Source organism: Falco peregrinus, chromosome 5 (genome assembly GCF_023634155.1).
Source record: "Falco peregrinus isolate bFalPer1 chromosome 5, bFalPer1.pri, whole genome shotgun sequence".
In the NCBI taxonomy this organism is placed as follows: Eukaryota; Metazoa; Chordata; class Aves; order Falconiformes; family Falconidae; genus Falco; species Falco peregrinus.
In genome coordinates, this window is record NC_073725.1 from 101812438 (window position 1) to 101832538 (window position 20101).

General features: G+C 40.6%; 1 protein-coding gene across 2 annotated transcripts; it reads right to left on the bottom strand.

Annotated features, from left to right (window-relative positions):
• Positions 1-4115: 4115 nt before the first annotated feature.
• Positions 4116-19515, bottom strand: CCDC174 (coiled-coil domain containing 174). Of its 2 annotated transcripts, XM_055805981.1 has the most exons (11): positions 19405-19515; positions 17918-18022; positions 14843-14943; positions 13878-13936; positions 12607-12787; positions 10616-10711; positions 9038-9174; positions 8546-8640; positions 8152-8299; positions 6963-7097; positions 4116-5222 (listed from the first exon to the last, which is right to left on the bottom strand). In XM_055805981.1, exons 1-11 carry the CDS (start codon positions 19444-19446, stop codon positions 4267-4269), a joined length of 2055 nt encoding a protein of 684 aa, XP_055661956.1. In that variant the 5' UTR covers positions 19447-19515; the 3' UTR covers positions 4116-4266. The 2 variants fall into 2 exon arrangements, with proteins under 2 accessions (XP_055661956.1, XP_055661957.1); XM_055805982.1 differs by lacking the exons at positions 17918-18022; positions 19405-19515 and adding an exon at positions 15539-15778.
• Between the last annotated feature and the right edge of the window lie 586 nt (positions 19516-20101).

Consider the following 20101-nt stretch of genomic DNA (forward strand, 5'->3'; position numbering starts at 1 on the left):
TGCTTGAGGCTATATCTTTGACAGAGGGCTAAATTAATCCAGTCATCTGTATGTTAACCAACTTCTGGTACATTTTTACATTTGTTCTTGCCTCTGTTTAACCTCTTCAAGATGCAAAGTCAGTACCTTAGGTCTTACGGATTAAGGTTGGGCATAAATTTTAGACAAAATTGCAACAGGCCAAAAAAAGGGAAAGGAGGAAAGATCTTGGTCCAAGTTTACTACAAGACAGGAGACATTAGGGTCTAGCAGGACTAGGTTTTAACAAGCCTAGAGCTACTGATAAAACTGGTATCAGGGCAAGGCCTCCTGGACATCGAAGAATTTGGAGAGCTATCTGTATTAAAAAGTTAATGAGGACAATGTGACCGATACAGAATCTGCCACTAACATTACAGAGTTGCAGACGGATACCGTTTACCCCTTCTAGCAGCCTTAGCTGACATGCTAGCGGTTCAGTCAGATCCAGATCCCTGCTGCTTTCCAAGGGGGTGAAAATCAGCCATTGGTGACACAGAGAAAATTGTTTTCTCTAAGGGTACTTCTCTGGAGATCAGATTGAGTCCTGCTAGCCAGATAGAGCAGGTGAAGGTTGAAATTCAAGCATGCTTGTACGCTTTCTGCATTTTGGACAAAGATAACTTGTGTATCGGGAAAATATTCATGCAAAGACGTAAGACAAAGCTGCCTCAGATATGCTGCCCAAGAGCCAGGGAATGCTCCCAGCTCAGTGCAGAACACTGAGAGCAACATGAGCCACCACTGGTAAGAGAGCTCAGTTTCAATACATGAAATGCAACCATATTCCAGAATTCAGTGTACCCAGAACTCTGCACACTCAAAGAGCGAAAGTACAAGCTTGCTTTACTTATATCAGTCATATACTGATGGTGGCAGATCCTTACCAACATAGCCCAAGTGCACACCCATTTTCTGCTGGTGTCAAAGCAGGTAACTTGCAGGGGAAACATCCTCTAGATCTGGCTAGAATATGAGAGAAATATAACCTTGGCAGCGTATCAATAAGCAATTGTTTGCCCCAGGAATTACTAAATGAAATGAATCATATTGCCAGTTATAGTGAAGGTAACTTGAGGTGGTCTGAGTGAGATAAGGAGTGAGATTGAATAGAAATGTGTGCTCCACAGCATGAGAGAATATGCAAAAGCATTTCAGCCAAAAATCAAGACAAGGGGGAAGGAGACCAAATGGCAAAGCGACAGATCACTGCTGTGGGAGAGCTGTTCTCAACAGGCTTTAGTTTAATGTAGACACTGAACTGCCTTCCTGGCCAAGAGTCCTCCTGTGTTTAATATTAGGCTATGGAAATGAAGCTGAACAAAGGAACACTTTGATTGTATCTTTTTACATAATGCGATATAATAAATGGCATTTCATTCCTTAGCACAGCTCCAGCTCAGTGTTAAACTAATGCAAAGACAATGTAGCTCCTAAATCACATATATACATAAAATTACCCACAGTCTGAAGGGCACAGAAAAAACAAAGCCCAGAAGGCAGTAGGAAATGAATGTCAATGATTAGAATAGTAGCGGAATAAATACAAATATTGTCTTCAGGGAAATTCATTTAAGGGTATGATTGTCATAATGAATTCAAGTCAAGCCCTAACGTTTTAAAGTACTTTGCCCACTCTTTGGAGTTAGTTCAGCTCCCAGGAAATCATAGCCTACTCTGAATAACTTCCACATACTGATCCATGCAAGGTCTTCAGTATGAAACTTCTCTAGCATAAATCAGCCAGCCTGGAGAACTGGGACTGAACTTCTGCTCTGCTGCAGACCTTGCATAAGACATTCTTTTCCTTTCTGAGGAATGGGGATAGTGATATTATCTTACTTCAGAATAATATTCTGAGGCTTAATTAATAAATAATTGTAATGTACTGCAATTCTAGACTGAGAGTGGTTAAGAAAGCTTGAAGTACACAACCCAAAACATCCTAAAATGCTTCACTGCACTGCTCAACAAGCTTCAAAACACTCTGGGGAGTTTCTCATGCTTTTATGTTCCAGTTGATCCTGCCTCCCACAGCTGCCTCAAACAAACAAAACATTAGAAAAAGGAACACAACCTAATACAGAGTTAAAACACCAGTTCGACCACAAGAGCTCCTGAGTCTAACTCAGCATGGACTAGTAATTCCTTTGCAACCTTTAGCAGCTCCACCAGTTTCCATCTTCCATTTCCCTTTTCCCCAAACTGCAACGATACCATTTGGGCTCTCGTTTTCCAAAGGCATTATAGTGGTTTCTAAGTTACGAGCTTTCAAAGATAAAAAATACTTGTTAGTTTTTTAAATCTTTTTTCCAGTTTCTTTCAAACAGCAGAATCTCTCATTCGTCTGAGTTTATTTGTAGGAACCAAGAAAATACCGTACTAAATTCTTTCTTGCTATGAAATTTAAATATGGATTACTTAAAGCATCTCTGGTCAAAAGGGATTGTTTTTCCAATAGATTTCATAAAATACTTCTAAATGCATGACCTGCTTTAAAAAAAGCAGTATTTCTAAGCTGGAAACCAATTCTGCCCCACCTCACACACTGACATTGCCATCTCATGGGTGTTGACTAACCTGAAATTGTACCAAACTTAATGAGGGCAAAAACCTGCATAGATGCTGTCACATTTAGTAAAAACAGATGTTTTTCTAACATCATCCTCTTCCTTTTAGTCATTAGTATACGATCATTTATTTTCAGGTTCTTTATTCATACTGAAAAGATTCAAACAAAGGAAGAAATATATGCCCTAACACCACATGCAACAGCTGAGTTCAGGTCAGTATCAGCTGCTAAGCTTTCTGTGCACTGCAGGTGGATGTGGCCATTATTAGTGCCACACTATCCTCAAGTTCTAGGTCTGAGAGAAACAGAAACCCAAAGTTATCATAAAGCTCCAGTCTCTTAACCTTTTGGTAAGGATAAAAGACTGGGGTATTTTTTGCCTTTTAAATGGTACCACTAGTGCTCTTGTAGGGTGTTATTCCTGCTCCGCAAATTCCTGTGCAAAAGCCAGCTATACAGGAGAGAGGAGAGGTGGAAGAGTGTTTACTAGCTGAGGTTAAAACAGAGTCTGAGGACAGTGAATGTGTTCTGCATGTTGCTGAGTTTGCATAGTCGCCTTGAATGCATGTGCTGTTCACCAGGCTTCGCAAAGCAGCCTGAGATCCAACCGAAGCACGCAAGAGTAGCACATCATCTCTGTCTCTTTGGCTAGTTCACCGTTTTGTTCAAGTGTTCACCACTGTGACAACTTCAGACAATCCATGACATTGCCCACTCTAACCTCCTTTTCTAGGCCTTATCTTTGTATGAGCTTTTAAAACACAAATGGGGGTATCTAAATTACCTTCAGAAATAAAATACTCTACATGGTAAATAAGCATTTTTCTTGTTTACTAAAATTTTGAAATAAAAGCTTGTTTGTTAGATTGGTCTGCTTTTATATATGACAACTCCAATATCACAGTTTTTTGAAAAAAGTATTAAAGAAAGCCATAAATACAACAGATGATGCAAGAAAAATGCAGTTGGAGAATTACGAGAGCATTTTCTAAACCGGTAAGACAGTAATTTCAGGTGTCAAGGCTTGCACTTCAGTGAAGTGTTTATTCTTAGTCTAACCATCACCACTTATTATTTCTGCAGTGCCTCTCTCCACTCTAATTTTCCTTCACAGAATTACGAGTTATCTACAGACCTCAGGAACACAGAATGTGAACCACCACTATTCACTAGATACTATTTTGCACTTCCTAAAGGCAGGAAATTAAGCAGGTACCAAATTTCCTAAAACTGTTCTGTATTTAGTAGCAGAGGGCCTTGCATTTCAATACTGTTTCTACAGATATCACTGAACTTGTAGTACCTCTAAATTAGAAGCTAGCTGGGGAGTGACAGAATAAAGGAAGAGTTCATCTTTTGAAAGAAAACCATTAACATACCCCAGAGTTCAGGTGTTAAGTGGCAAAGTGTTAAAATGAAGTATGTACTAAACTAAGTACTGCCAAAAAAAGCACATACTTTTTAAAAATTTTTTTTGGGGGGTGGGGTGGGCAGGGGAAGAACCAACAGCGCAAAAGGGCAGCTGTGATGTAAAACAGCTTAGGTCTCCAGGAGATTTATTTGGATCTACTTACAGAATATTTTTTTCCCAGATGTGGGAAAATCACATTCTTGCCAAGAAGATAATTCTATTTCAGTCCTTTATATCATAATTCTTGCTTTCTTTTTCGCTCAGTTCAAGTCACTTGTCTGTAGTAAGACAGCATATCATCTAAACTTTGGTAAAGTGGTTCCTGATTTTGAGTGTCACTGCTGTTGGTCTGCACTGAAGATGCCACATCTTGGGCGCTGCAGCCACAGGCCTGTGCTGCTGGTGGCACCTCTTGGGCGCTGCAGCCACAGGCCTGTGCTGCTGGTGGCACCTCTTGGGCGCTGCAGCCACAGGCCTGTGCTGCTGGTGGCACCTCTTGGGCGCTGCAGCCACAGGCCTGCATTCCTGGGGGCACATCTTGAGCGCTGCAGCCACAGGCCTGCATTCCTGGGGGCACATCTTGAGCGCTGCAGCCACAGGCCTGCATTCCTGGGGGCACATCTTGGGCACCATAGCCGTAAGCTTGCATTGGAAAGGGCATATCGTGACCGCTGTAGCCGTAAGTGTGCATTGGTGGCAGCATACCTTGAGCACCGTAGCCGTAAGGCTGCATTGGAAATGGCATATCATGAGCACTATAGCCGTAAGCCTGCATTGATGACAGTACATCTTGAGCGCCATAGCCATAAACCTGCATGGATGGCAGCCCACCTTGAGCGCCATAGCCATAAGCCTGTGCTGATGGCAGCGTACCCTCATCATCACTGCTGTCATCCTCCGCTGATGATGGCACATCTTGAGTGTCACTGCCACAGGCCTCTGCTGATGCCGACTCGTCTTGAACATTGCTGTTGTAAGCCTGCAGTGACGGTGGCACATCTTCAACACTGCTGCTGTTAGCCTGCACTGATGGCGTCTGTTGGTTTTGCATTTTCTCTGTTTCCAGTTTTTCAGATGAGGTTTCAGGACTGTTCAAATTCTGACTTCTGTAATTATCATCCTTTTTTTGTCCCGTAAAGTAATCAGAAGGTGGTGCAAATTCTGGATCTCGCTCATCCCTGAGTTCTTCCTGTTTCTTTGACCACTGTCCAAACATCAGTTCTGTTAGAAACAGGAAAAATGGTAGATTGAATACAGATTTCAGGGTCTGAAGATCACATCAGAAAGGAGAGAAAAGAAATGAGGAAACTGAGAAGATGCAGCTCTGAAAAGCCATTTGAAGCTACTTTTTCATCTAGTACTAGATTGCTGGCTAAGCTGACAGTTCACTTTCATTACAGAGCAGGAACAAAAGCATTGAGCATTAAAGATAACTACCATCCTCTGTATAATCATCCTAGTCACTTTAAGATCCTTTAACAATGTGGTCATTGGTTACAAAGAATGACTAATTAGTTATGGGTGAATCACAATGCAAACCAATCATAGCATTAAGAGCTTAGTTATGAGAAGATGGAGATGATGAGATTATCTCTAGTGGGCATAGGCGAAACCCAGTAACTTCTTTATTTCAACAGAAGCGGTAGATATTCTAGTTACTGTGACAGCTGCTTATTTCTGATTAAAAATAGTTCTGAGGGACTGCAATGGAATGACGGCTCAAGATCACCACACTTTAAAAAGATATCCCCAAAACCTACTGTGAAAATGTCTCCCAAACCTAGTCTCTAAAACCAGTGAAATTCTTTTCAGTATTCATTTCTACCAAGACTTCTGTAAGAAATTAAGCAGAAAATTGTGATATAGAAGGGCTACACATTTGCCTCATGTAGCAAAATAGAACCCCAATCAGAGCAGGACTTCCTCCTTTGCTTTGGTAAAAATATAAAAAACCATGAAAGTAAGGAGGAAAGCATCTAAGAGCAAGTTCTGTTTATCCCTCCTTATTCTAATTTAGATGGTTGTGTTACATTTATGTTCAGTGAACCACAGCTATTTTACTTCACATTTTAGAGTAAGCTGTCTGCTTTCTGAGCATAATATTTGTTGCATAGTACAGTGCTGCTTGGAAGTCAGTCAGATACTAGGATTCCTCAGAAGCAGGGAAAAAACTAGTGTCAAGCAGGATAAAGATTTAACTAATAGGACCTGAAAGTTTTGGGGTTTAATGAAATGTCAGAGTTTCCCCTAACAGTTATGTTCATTAACTGAACACAAAGGGACTGTGACAAGTAAAAAGAAGCTGGAAATATCAGTATTGCACAGAACAGGAACGCTGCTCTTACAGGAGTACTGAAGAAGGTGGACATCATTTTTGTGCTTTGCCTATTCCTTGTCTGCTTTTACTAAGAAGTCAGGCATGAGACAAGAAGAATGTGTGTGAGCTTAGATTAATGGTCCAAAATGAGTTAATGGGTTTGGGAACAATCTGGAAGTCAGTCATCACTTGATGTGACAAGGAAGATGCTTCAAGATGGGACATTGGCACTGAAGCGGTCTCTGCCTGCATCACTTTTTAGCTCTGTCCTGTACCAGTTTCAGTGTAATACATCCTGCCATCATGCAGCATGAACTACAGGAATACATCAAGAAAAGATCACGCTGAAAGACAGTAAATCTTATGAACTATGAAATTTGTCATTCTGTCAATCTCTCTGGATCATCCAGAAACGGAGTAACTCATATAGAAGAAAAAGATTATGGGGACATTATAACAGCACTGGCACTAAGGCATGCCTTGTCAGTCACCGCAACAGACACCAGAGATTCATGAATACAAAGGGAGAAAGTATTTTGTCACTTCTCAGTCTTACCGTACTTTGTCGCAAAACAAAAATGGAAATGAAAGTAGTAGCGTGCACACTGCTTATGAACAATGTTTCTGAATCTACATTTCCTTACCTTTGCCTTTATCCCACTCTCGGACATAAGGCACTCCAGGCTTTGTATCTCTTCTCTCCTGGATGACAACCTCTACCTTTCTGCTTGCTGCAGTAACTCTGGGAGCTTCTGGTTCCTCAGTGACACCTTTCACCTCTATGTTACAGAAAGAGACAGTATTTGTTAGTAACAGGATAAAATCTATATGAACCGCATAAGAGGAATAGGAAGCAAGAGTTATTTGCATTTATAAAGCTCATACTAGTTATCTAATTTCATTCTAATAATGAAATGCATCTAAGTGGGAAGGTGATTTTTTTAAGTTTTCTAATTCTTGCATATTAGTTCAGAAAAGATAACAGGTAAGCCAGATAACGCTTCCTGATTATCTACCAAGAAACACTATTAGCTTTCTAGTTGTATCAAAAAGACTGTGGAAAATCTATTGCCTAATAACACAAAAAGGAATGTGCTGAGTGTCATATCAAAGCTAGAAAATTTACGTAAATTAAGAACATCAGCATGATAGCTCCATTTCATACTGGAGAAAACAATTTGCATTCTTATTCTTCTGAACAACAGTAACAGTTAGCAGTGGCACATTACTGTTCTTTGTTTCCAGAACACTTCACAATTAATCACTTGCATAGAATTCTGACACAGTGAAATATTAGTTATATTTTACAGTGGGAGGCAGACAGTACAAGTCGACTAGCAGTGTCATGAGGGAGACAGCGCAGATGGGACTACAACTCAAAATCATCCTCCTAAATCCTAAAGTCAGCTTTACGTCCAATTTACAGACTGTACTGAAACTGTAAGAGTGTATGATACCGAAACTTAACTTGTTACTGTGTTTTATTCTACCTCATCCTAAAAAAAAAAAAAAGACAGTAAAATTTCATCAGCTCTAATCTTAGCCTGCATAATTAACGCAAATATTTCCTGCTGTCAGGTGTGAATCGAAAAAAATCTACAATCTACATACAACATTTCTACCCGCATTATTAAGCTCTTTCTGGCATGATTTTACACGTACACACAATTACATGAACTCTCACTATCTTAGCAGTTATACTAATTGCATATATAGAACACATAATAGCAATACATTGAATGTCCAAACCTAAATCAATTAGAGCGTGCCTGTCCCTCAGTCAAGTACAAGATGAAATAGCAAATATTAACTTTAAAAGGCAGCAGATCATACCTCCTTTCTCCAATTTTTCTGCCTCTTCCTCTAATCCAGCTTCCCTTAACTTCTTAATCTTCCGTGCTCGAAGTTTAGACAGCCTTGCATCTAGAGCTGCCTTCCTTTTTTCTTTTAACTGTTCACGTTTAGTTCTCTGATCAAGTGTCTTAACAGCAAAGAAAAACATGAATTAATCTTCCTTTGCTATTATAATCAACCACATATCTTCCTTCACTAAACAACTACAAGCAATCCTTATCAAGTACCATGTTTCAATAGGGAAAAAGAGGCCAAATTTTTGGGGGAGTCAGCTGCAGGTATCACCTAGTATAAGACTTAAGACAACAAATCAACGACAGTGACCACTGAAACTAAATTTCCTTGTACCCTAATTTGCTCATTAAGCTCATACCTGCTCTCTTAGCATATCCAGTGTTGCCCGTTGTTTATTCCTAAGTTCTTTGTCACGAGAAAAGGCAAAGTAACCAACACCAAGCTGCCTGGCCTCTGAAAAGAAGAAGAAAATCAGTAGATTTTAAGTTACATTCAGTTCATAATTGACAGTAACTGCAAGTACCATGCATCCTGCTTTCAGGCACAGAATTACTCCCAACAATACACACATTAGTTTTAGATGGCTAAAAAGGGCTTGTTTTAGATGATGCATGAAGTGAAGCTTCACAAAGGAGAACACAAGTAGGAGGTACTGAAATTTGAAAAATTACATTTGAGAAAAAATAAATCTAGATTTTATGTACTGGTAGTTTGGATGGTTATTACTTATGTTGTTTAAGACATACTTACATTTTGCCATAAAGACAGAGGAATTAACTTTCCCTTGATTCCTCTAAAACTAATCTCTTTGGTGATACAAAGACAAGCAACACAAAGTATGGAAGTATACCATTTTCTCGAATGTCCTCATAATGAATGGGTCCCATGGGTTTTCTGAGGGCTTCTTCCTCTTCTTTTTCCCACTGTTGCCTCTGAAGTTCTTTTCTCATGTCTTCAGATAAAAGAGTATTCCCATCAAGACCTTGTCTAATTGGAAAAAAAAAAAAAAAAAAAGATAGGGATTACAGAGCAGAACTTACAATTTTACGGCATCAAACAGTGAAAGTACAATTGGTCTGATCCACTGTTGCAGTTTTTAGAAAACACAGATCACTGCAGGCATCATTTAATGATGCAACATTGATGACTATGGTACACGGTGAAGAAAGAAATACAAAACTACCTTTGAAACAAGGTACTAGTAGAATTATGTTATTAAAAGACTTAATCATATCTTTTCTCAGAAGCTTTATGAAACCACTATCAAATCACAGAACGACGAGATGAAATAATCACTTTTACTGGCATCTGCTGGGATTCTAGCAATCACATATAGAAACAAGCATTTCATATTTAATGTAAGAAAATGAAAGGTACTTTTAGTAACAAAACCCAACCCATTAAATTACCCTATAAGTCCATGCCATATATTAATACCCAACATGGGAAATATTTCTGTTTTCCCAAGAGAAGCAGCAAGATCTTCTTCTTTTACTGTCTAGCTAAAGCTGGTTTTGCTCACTGTCATCCATATCAATTCAGAGACTGCAATTTCAAAGCACTGATATTCTCCATCTTATGTTTAAAATTTAGAGAACACACTACTGAGTTGTTATTGTGAAAGAATTTTCACTCCAACAGCAATAAGGACTTACTTGAGGTGCCTTTAGATTATTTTCTAAAACAATTCTCTGCTGCTATAATAATTTTAACAAAAGAGCTGTTAAACAGCTGTTTAACAGAAGAGAAACAAATGGAGATTAACAAATTCACTTTGAATGTCACAATGAATTTGGCATTGCTAAAAGACTGTCATCAGTCTCCAGGTTAAAGAGAACCAGGAATCACTTCTCTGGCATTTTCTGGAAGGTATAATAAAATACAATTTCCATACCAGGACCGCAGTTTTAAAAGATGCATCCAGTATCTGAGAGATTGCTAAGTCAATTTATTAGAACTTTTCTCTGCAAACTATGCTCTCTAAGTGACATTTTAGATTTAGTCAGCATTGACATCAAAAAGTGTCCCTTAGTAGTTTATTAAACATTTTATTTGGGCTGTTATTTGATATCCATGGTCTCAATTCTGTTGCAATTCCAAAACCAATACACCAGCCACATATTTCAAATAGTCAGCTGCCAAGGTGAAATAAAGTAGAAGCATTGGAATAATACATCAATTTATAACAGAAAGTTTTGATAAAATCACAGCCATGCACAATTTCTCTGTAGCTACTCTGCCTATTTTTTAAGGCACAATGTTGTAACCTGCAGAAGTTTGTCTAAAATAAATCTAGAGAAAGCAGTAGCATCAACGTGTCTGGATTGAGAATGAGGTAACAAAGTACAAACTCTCTTCCTTCTCATAAAAAAAGAAAAGGTACGTTAAATACTGCAAGGAACATGCACTGCCATTAGAGAAACCACACCTTTTCCCTTGAAGTTCCTGATCCATTTTAAGTAGACCTGGCAAATCTTTCTTCATACAGCGTCTAGATCGGCCCAGGAAATCAACATAATCAACCCTGTAACAAATGCAAAGGAAATTTGATGCAGAACTTCCATCTGCAAGTTTACAGAACTCTTAACCAGAAGATAGAAGCAGTGACACATTCCAAAGAGTATTCATCACCTCTCAGTCTCTCCATGTGTGACAGTTTCTTCTACCTTTCAATTAACAGACACACAGGTTAAGAGCACACCTTCTGGACAGGGCATATGACAGTTTTATCACAGACATTTACTCAGCCTCCCTTTGAGCCAGTTGTTTGCCTTGGCAATAAGATGGTGTAAAAAATTGTTAAAAAGTTGCAACATCATGTAGTTTTCACATCAAAAGAAAACAGCCTATTACTTGCTTCCGACGGTGAAAATAATGATGCAGCATTGACTTCTGGCAGATATGAAATTGCTACAATATATTTCATTTATCAGTCTAAAGCTCATTTAGAATAGGCTGATAGTGTTCATTCAAGTGGCATAACAAAGGCTAACTAAACTGCAAGCAAAATGTTCCTTTGAAGGACATGCTGTGCTTCTTATTCAACTCTTTATAGTACTGAACACTTAATTTACAGTTGTCGAAAGAGCTGTTAGGAGCTATACTTATTTTCCTGTAATGCTAGAAAGTTCTTTAGCATCAAGCTGCCTCAATTATCCCATTCTAAAGAATTAGTATTACATCTGAAAAAGTATGACTGGCAATCTAGTCCCCAAAAAACAGACTTCTGAAGGTCTGTGCTTTTAGTATGTTAAGTCTTTTACACAATTTCTAAGGATATCTACAGCTTAGTATATACTCGGTGCCCTTTGGTTTCTATTATAATCTGACATCAGTAAATAAAAAATCTGCATTCTCCATAGTAAAGATGTAACTATGGCTGTAGAATAATTAGCGTTAATTATGCTAGCACTCAAATACCCTCATTAGGATATGGCTTCACTGAGATGGACAATATATTAATATTAATACGTCATTGAAGTGAGATGTAGGCAGTGATAGAAAAGCACCAGGTGAACAGTAAAATTTATCAGTTTAGATTTCTGATACTTTACAGTGGTAAGAGCAGAAAGCAGTTTGAGCCCATCGCTCATAGACAGTTTCATCTTAAATTTCAGTAAGATGCTGGTAATGGATATATCTGCCTTTCCAACCTAGCAGTCTTCTGGTACTCTACTGGATTTATTCTCCCAATTTATTCTGAAACATTACATTGCAAATCTTTTCTTGGCTTAATAAGCTGGAGAACAGGGGTGCTCCGTTTTGTATCAGTTTACTGCTGATATAAACCAATTGCCAGAAGTAAAATCTCTATTCAGTAAGCATTTTAAGCAAATGGGCAAGTAAAATGTTTAGTCAGACTGGTTTCATAATTACTCCTAAATCTTGGATGAAAGACTAGTGGTTACTTGGAATGTCATAGACTATTTGCTGTGCTGCAGTTGAACAGTGGAAGAAATGCTGGAAAATCGTGTTCTTTTTACAGCCAGTTTCTCTCCTTTAAGATGATGACTGCTCATTTTGTAAGTCACACATGATTTAGACGAGCTGGATATAGTAAAACCCCCAAATTTTGCTGAAGTACATTTCAATTCAAGACACCACAGCATAAAACTGTATCAATACTGCAATCACAACTCCCATAAACTATGCAAGAAAAAGAGAGGACATTACAATGTCTCACTTATAGTGCATTTTCCTGATTGGTATTTCTCAAAATCCTGCATGTAGACTCTACCGCAGTGTTACCTATATGGAAACGAAAGTAACATGAAGGACTGTCTTTTCAAGAGAGATGAAATGAAAAAATGTTACCACCTCTTCACCACTCCACATACTTTGGAGAATAACATTGTTTTCTCATGCACTTTTCAAGAAGCAGACTAGTCAGGACAGCTTAGCCCCATCAGTAGTACCAACCATTCTTCATCTGGGTTCTCAGGTGGTGGTATTTCCATTTCAGGTTGAGTTTCCTCATCATCTGTTTCTTTTTCTAAAGTCTTTTGAGCAGCTTCGCTCTGATACAGTTCCTGCACTTCGTGCTGTTTATCTATGATCTTCTGAGTGAAATCCACTAGGTACAAATCCTCAGTTTCTTCATCTAAGGCAGAAAATCAATTCTTAGAGCACAGCCATGAAAAGAACAGAACTGAGCACAAAATCAATAGAAAATAGCCACAATCAGCTTTTCAGCTGCCAGAAATGCCCTTGACCACACTATTGGGGATTACTTAAATCTCATTCAGTGCCCAACAAACTTGGAGCTACAAATGGCTCCACAGTGATAACCCCTATTTCTGAATAGAAATTTTAAGGTATTTTAAAGTAATTAATTGTTTGTGTACAATACAGGAAAGGTTGCAGTGTTTATAATAAAATATTATTTCATAGCTCATTAACTATTTCAGAAGCATAGAGTTTGTTATGTAACAGTTCAAATAATTTTTTGGTGCTTAAAATTTTGTATGTTGTCCATAGTTAAGCAGTCACTAGAGTACTTTTTAGAAAAACAGAGAAAAGTGGTGGGGCCCTATGGTCAAAGATGGACAATAGTAAAGAAAACATTCCAGATTAATCACAAGGAGAATTGGATTCTATTTTAATAATTACTTCTTGCAAGGGATTGAACGTTTGGGAGAAGAAAGGGACAGATTAGAATTCTCTAACTCTGTTACTGGTTGGTCTTATGAGAACTGGTGGTCCAAAATTCTCTAACCCTATTAGCTGCATGACTGTCAATACGAACCAGCCAGGCTCCCCTCCTGCTCCTCTACTCCTCAAAAAGGTCCAGAAATTAAAATGCAGGACAGAACCAGCAATGTAATTCAAAGACTGCATAATGCAGAATAAATTAATTTTGTTTTTCAAAAATTCTGTATTGGAAAACCAGAACATATTCCACCCACTTAATGAATGAGTGAAACAAGCCCATAGTGCTTTACTAGGATAGGCTGTCCTTCAAAAATAGTTTTATTTTCTCTAGTATATTTTTTGTCCCTTTCAGAATAACCCATACCAATCACTTTGTATAACTCCAAAAGAAAATTCCCATGTAAGAAGACAAGCAGTGAATTCATAGTGTAGCTGCTGTAAACCACCAGATAGTCAAAAATACCAACTTTTAGGGTGAACTTTACAAACAAGTTTATATATATAAAAAAAAAAACTCATTTAAAACTAGTTTTGTTCACCTGGGAAGTCGCCTTTTGTCATTTTCTCATAGAGCTTTGCTTTCTCTTCTAGTTTCTTCCTGAAAAGGAAAAAGAAAACTAACATTGCAATCCCACTAATTCCAAACACAGTTCAAAACAACCAATTCAGCGCTACACAAACCAGAAAGTTCCAGGAGTGCTTGAAATGTTTATTAGAAGCTGACTCATGCCTGGTTTTTGTTTTGAACCTTAACTGACATTTCTGAAGGTACATAGTTATCCAGTTCCAAAGTCTATACTGAAAATAATTTTAGTGAAGATACAGAATTAATTTTTAGTCTGTCAAGTAGGCAGGAACATGATGTAACAAGTACTTCACCTCTATCTAACTACTATTGTCTGTCATAAACACTAGAAGCTAGATCATTATTTGCAGGTGTGGGATACTGAAATACTGTTTTACCGGGGGGGGGGGGGGGGGGGGCGGGGAGACAAAAGGAAAAATCTTAGAAACTAAACAGAAAACCTCACCTAATTTCTGGAATGGTAGAGGACAATTTTGAAGAGCAAGGAACTGCTTACAGAGAAACAGCAAATGGCTTATAAATGGCATTTTCAACATATATTTTACTGAACATCAAACACATTTAGAAGATGACATAACTCTTGGGGAAAAAAGCGAGCCATTTTTCTGTCAAGTCCAAGAAACACTTTGCTATAGAATTCTAATGTATTGCTGCCCTGGCTTTTAATTCTAAAGATGACGTTCAAAAATCAGTAACCTGACGTATTTAGACAGCCATGATAATGTGAGGGCAGTTATCCCTAGAGCATGAGACTGCTGAGATGCAGTTTGTACACTACTGGTAAAAAGCATGAAATTGATGATGGTTTTATCGCTTGGTCTAATAAGAACTGCTGGTCCAAAACATGCATAACTTGCTTTAGTGCTTTTCTAAACAAATTCTACACAGCATTCCTTTCTTACAGAGCCTAACAGTTACCTTGATTTATCTAATATATGCTCCTCTTCTGTCTTCTGCTCAATATCTTTCTCAGCTCGATTTGCAACTCCTGTGTTTTGTTTGTTCCAGATGCTTGGTTTCTATAGAGTACAATTTTATAACAACAAATACATAAATAAATAAAAATATTGAAATGGTAATGATTAAAAAATATTTCAGCTCCATAATGCAAACTTTGTGAATCAGTCATGAAAGATTTTTTAAATAACACCTCAATATTTAAGAAGTCATGGCAGTCTGGTGAAGTTCCCACTGACTGGAAACGGGGAAACATAACCTCCACTTTTGAAAAAGGAAATAAGGAAGATCCAGGGAGCTACTGGCCAGTCAGTCCCACCTCTGTGCCTGGCAGGATGATGGAGCAGACCCTCCTAGAAACTATGCTAAGGCACATGGAAAATAAGGAGGTGACTGGTGTTGTGCTTTAACCCCAGCTGGCAACTAAGTACCATGCTCACTTACCAAGTAAGCACCTGATGGGATGAGGGAAAGAACTGGAAAAAGTTTAAAACTCGTGGATCGAGAGAACAATTTAATAACTGAAATAAGGTAAAATGCAGTAACAGTAATAATAATACCAATAACAACAACAACAACTATAATGAAAAGGGGAGAGAGACAGAGAGGAATAAAACCCAGGAAAGACAAGTGATGCACAGTACAATTGCTCATCACCTGCTGCGCAATGCTGAGCCGGTCCCCGAGCAGTGACTGGCAGCTTTGGCCAACTCCCCCCATTTTATACACTAAGCATGGCGTTCCATGGTATGGGATATCCTTTTGGCTAGTTTGGGTCAGCTGTCCTGGCTGTGTCCCCTCCTGGCTTCTTGTGCACCTGCTCACTGGCAGAGCATGGGAAACTGAAGTGTCCTTGACGTGGAGTAAGCGCTGCTCAACAGTAACTAAAACATCAGCGTGTTATCAACACTGTTACTATAGTAAATCCAAAACAGAGCACTGTACCAGCTGTTTAGAAGAAAATCAACTTTATCCCAGCCAAAATGAGGACAATTGGTGACAGCCAACATGGCTTCATTAAGGAAAAATTAATTGTGCCTGACAAATTCGGTGGCCTTCAGTGGTGGGGCTACACTGTTAGTGGATAAGGGAAGAGCAAAGTCTACCTGGACTTGTGCAAAGCATTTGACACTGTCCTGCATGACAGCCTTTTCTCTAAACTGGAGAGACATGGATTTGATGAATGGATACGGAATTGAAGGATGGTCACACTCAAAGAGTTGCAGTCAATGGCTCAATGTCTACGTGGTGATCAGTGATGACTGACATTCCTCAGGGGTTGGTACTGGGACCAGTGCTATTTAACATCTTTGTTGGTGACGTGGACAGTGGGATCAAGTGCACCCTCAGCAAGTTTGCCGACAACACCAAGCTGTGTGGTGTGGTCAACACACTGGAGGGGAGGGATGCCATCCAGAGGGACCTGCACAGGTTTGAGAAGCAGGCTGGTGCGAACGTCATGAAGTCCAACAAGGCCAAGTGCAAGATCCTGCACATGGGTCAGGGCAATCCCAAGCACAAACACAGGCTGAGCAGAGAATTGATTGAGAGCAGCCCTGAAGAGGACTTGGGGTTGTCAGTGGATGAGAACCTCAACATGAGCCAGCAATGTGTACTTGCAGCCCAGAAAGCCAACTGTATGAAAAGCTGCATGAAAAGCAGCGTGATCAGCAGGTTGAGGGAGGTGATTCTCCCCTTCTACTCCACCCCTGTGAGACCACACCTGGAGTACTGCATTCAGCTCTAGAGCCTCCAGCATAAGAAGGACACGGACCTGCTGGAGCAAGTTCAGGGGAGGCCGTGAAGGTGACCAGAGGGATGGAGCACTTCTCCTATGAAGATGGGTTGAGAGAGTTGGGGTTGTTCGGCCTGGAAAAGAGAAGCCTCCAGGGAGACCTTATAGCAGCCTTCCAGTACCTAAAAGGGGTCTACAACAAAGCTGGAGAGAGACTTTTTACAAGGGCCTGTAGTGACAGGACAAGGGCTAATGGCTTTAAACTAAAAGAGGGTAGATTGAGATTAGATATTAGAAATAAATTCTTTACTGTGAGGGTGGTGAGACACTGGAACAGGCTTCCCAGAGAAGCTGTGGATGCACCATCCCTGGAAGTGTTCAAGGCTGGGCTGGATGGGGCTTTCAGCAACCTGGTCTAGTGGAAGGTGTCCCTGCTCACGGCAGGGGGGTCGGAACTAGATCATCTTTAAGGTCCCTTCTAACCCAAGCAATTCTACGATTCTATGACTTGAGACTATACCTACTGTGATGCAGGACACAGACAGTATGTCCTAAAATTACAGAGATTGCAGTACGATATAATAGCTCAGGACAGGCTGAGAAGGAAAAAAAAAAAAGCACTCAGAAATTGGACAAAATGTATTCTGGCAAAGATATTTAAGGTTAAAAAAAATTAGTAAGAACAATCTTGCTGATTACTAAAGTAATAACAAAGCTATGAATTGCTTCTATTCTGTATCACCTTCGCTTTAGATATAAAATACAATCAGTTTGCCTGTTTGCAGCGTAACGCTGTAAATGCTGCGTGTTCTTCAAATACGGCAGCAATACTATATTCAACTACTAGAAAGCTACAGAATGAATAAAACCTAATGTGCAATAAAGAGTAAAACACAAGAGACAATTCATTATTATACACTGCGATGCAGAGGAACAGATAGCAAAGCATTTATCAAGAATGTTCACTGATTCTGGAAGAGTCTCTCGTCTTCCATCCTTCAGGGAACCATAGAAAATCTTGGGGGAAAAAAAAGAAACATCTTCTCCTGTAATTACAAAAGCTGTGGCTCCTTGGGGAATGAAGATTAAGTGGTGATTTAGATGGGCATAAGCATTAGGCAAGTTTTCCGCTGTGCACAAGAATCTCACCTGGAAATGAAATTTAAAGAACATCCTCGTGATGGAGATTTTACATTTGAAGAGTAACACAGCTCTGAGTATTTATTTGTTTCAATTTGAAATTAACTTCCTTACTTTAAGGAGAAAGAATGACAAGAACAACCATGGAAAAACATTTCTACCTTATTAGAAGTTCTGGGCTTCGCAAAGATGCCAGCATCTTTCAGTAGCTTTTCTTTCTTGAATTCTTCTTGCTTTCGGAAGAGTTCTGCTTTGAGATCCACTAACTACATCAACAGCAAAATAAACAAATAAATAACTGAGACATATCACATGCATATGCATCAATTACTGTAATAAAATAATAACTACTTCTAGTAAAAATCCAGCATTTACAGTTATATGAGCATTTGATTGCATTTTTATGCAGAACTTCGAAGCACTGATCTGGTCACAAAGATCACTTAAGTTTACAGCAAACAATACATAAAACCCAAAGAATGCAAATTATTAGGGATTAAAAAAAACCCCAACAATATCCTTGATTCTTTCATACCTAATGGGAGTAAGAGAGACATCATTCCTCACAGATTTTACCAGCCTCTCAATAGCAAACAACGAGAGAAGGACTAATGAAATAACACTACTGATTTTGAAAAAGAAGCTTCTAATTGTTAGGTATGAATAAAATCCTGCCTCAGAAAATAATTTTGCTTTCATAATATATATTTTTTTCCCCCATTTTATATCCTGTTTATATAGTTTTAGATTTTCTTTTTTTTTTTTTTTTTTTAATAAATTTGTAAGTAGCACTGCCACCCGTGACCAACACCCACTCATGTTTTGTTAGGAAACATCAGCAGGGCTATTATCTTGAAATTACAATAAGAAACCTAGTCTGGAAGAGGATATCGTGCCACTTTCCCTTCAAGTGTCAGAAGACAAATTTCACAGATGTACATTAAATCAGGAAAGTGGAAACTTGCTTCCAACACTAAAACATTTGCTTTTCGGGTCCTTGTAAGAATGATGGCTAGTGTTGTAAATCAGCCCTTTTTCTCCCACTACTTAGAAGCGATCACCCAAACATTCAGTGTTGGATCCTTCGTATGCAACAACCCACAGCTGACACTAACTGTTTATTTGGGAAAATGCAGCGCTTGGCTGCAGCCTCCTGCCAGAGGCTGCCGGGGGAGCAGGGGGGCACAGTATCCCACCACCCCTCCGGGTCCAGGTTAGCCCGCCAAGGCACGGGCCTCCCGTTGCTTAGAAAAAAACACGAAATAAACTCACATTTCCTTCCCGTGCCCTAATTTTATTATTACTTCAGGGATGGGGCAAATTCAGCTCCGGCACAGGCAGCCGCAGACCGCGGCGCGTTCGGGCGGGGAGGGGGCGAGGGAGCAGCCCCCGGCCCCGGCTCGGGCCCGAGGTGCCACCGGGGCCCCCGCTCCGCCCGGCACGGCGCTCCCCGCCAGCCCCCGTAGGCCAGCGGCCGGGCCAGGGCGGGGGGCAGAAGGCCGCCCTGCGCCCTGCCCCGAGCCGCACGGCCTGTACCGGCCCGGCCCGCCCGGCCGCCCTCCACCATTATAAGCCGCGCGACAGCCCCCCGCGGGGAGGCGGGGGGTTCCGCTGCTGCACCCGGCCACGGCCAGGCTCCCCCACTCACCGACGAGGCGGCCACGTCCAGCGGCTTCTTCCTCCGGTCCATGGCGGCCCCGGCTCCCCCGGCAGCCGCCCCTGCCGGACGCCTGCCTCCCCGCTTTGCGGTCTTGCCGTAAAGCGCAGCAAAGGAGAAGCGCTATTGCGACAGCGCTGTGAGGTGAGGCAGGCGCTTCCGCGCCGCCATGTTGGGGAGGGAAGATGGCGGAGGGAGGGGCGCGGGGCTCCACAGGGCGCCCGGGCGCGGAGCAGCGGTGCCCGGGTGTGCGGTTCCGCCGGCAACACCGTCCCGGCCTCGGCTGGGCTGCCTGCAGCAATGATGGGCCCTTTCTGCCTCAGAGCCTCTCGCCGTGTCCGCAGGGCAGCCAGTGAGCAAGGCTTACAGGGCCTGGCGTGGCTTGGTGGTGGCTGAAACCTCCCAGCCTGTGCTCAAGTTGTGTGTGAAAATGAGCGCTTCTGGCAGGCAGAGGCCAAATTCTTCAAGTGCCCCATTGGAAATGGCCGTGTGTGACCCGGGGCTGGAGCTGGCATGGGCTGTGGTGGGCTGGGGGATGGCCACTGTGGCCAAAAATGAAATAGGGCTCAGCAGGATTTCAGGCCTGCCTAGAGTTGGGTTTGGGGCTAAATAAAGAAGTACATGGTCAAAATTTAGGTATTGATAAAAAACCAAACCAAACCAAAAAATCCTTCCTGCCACAGTTGAT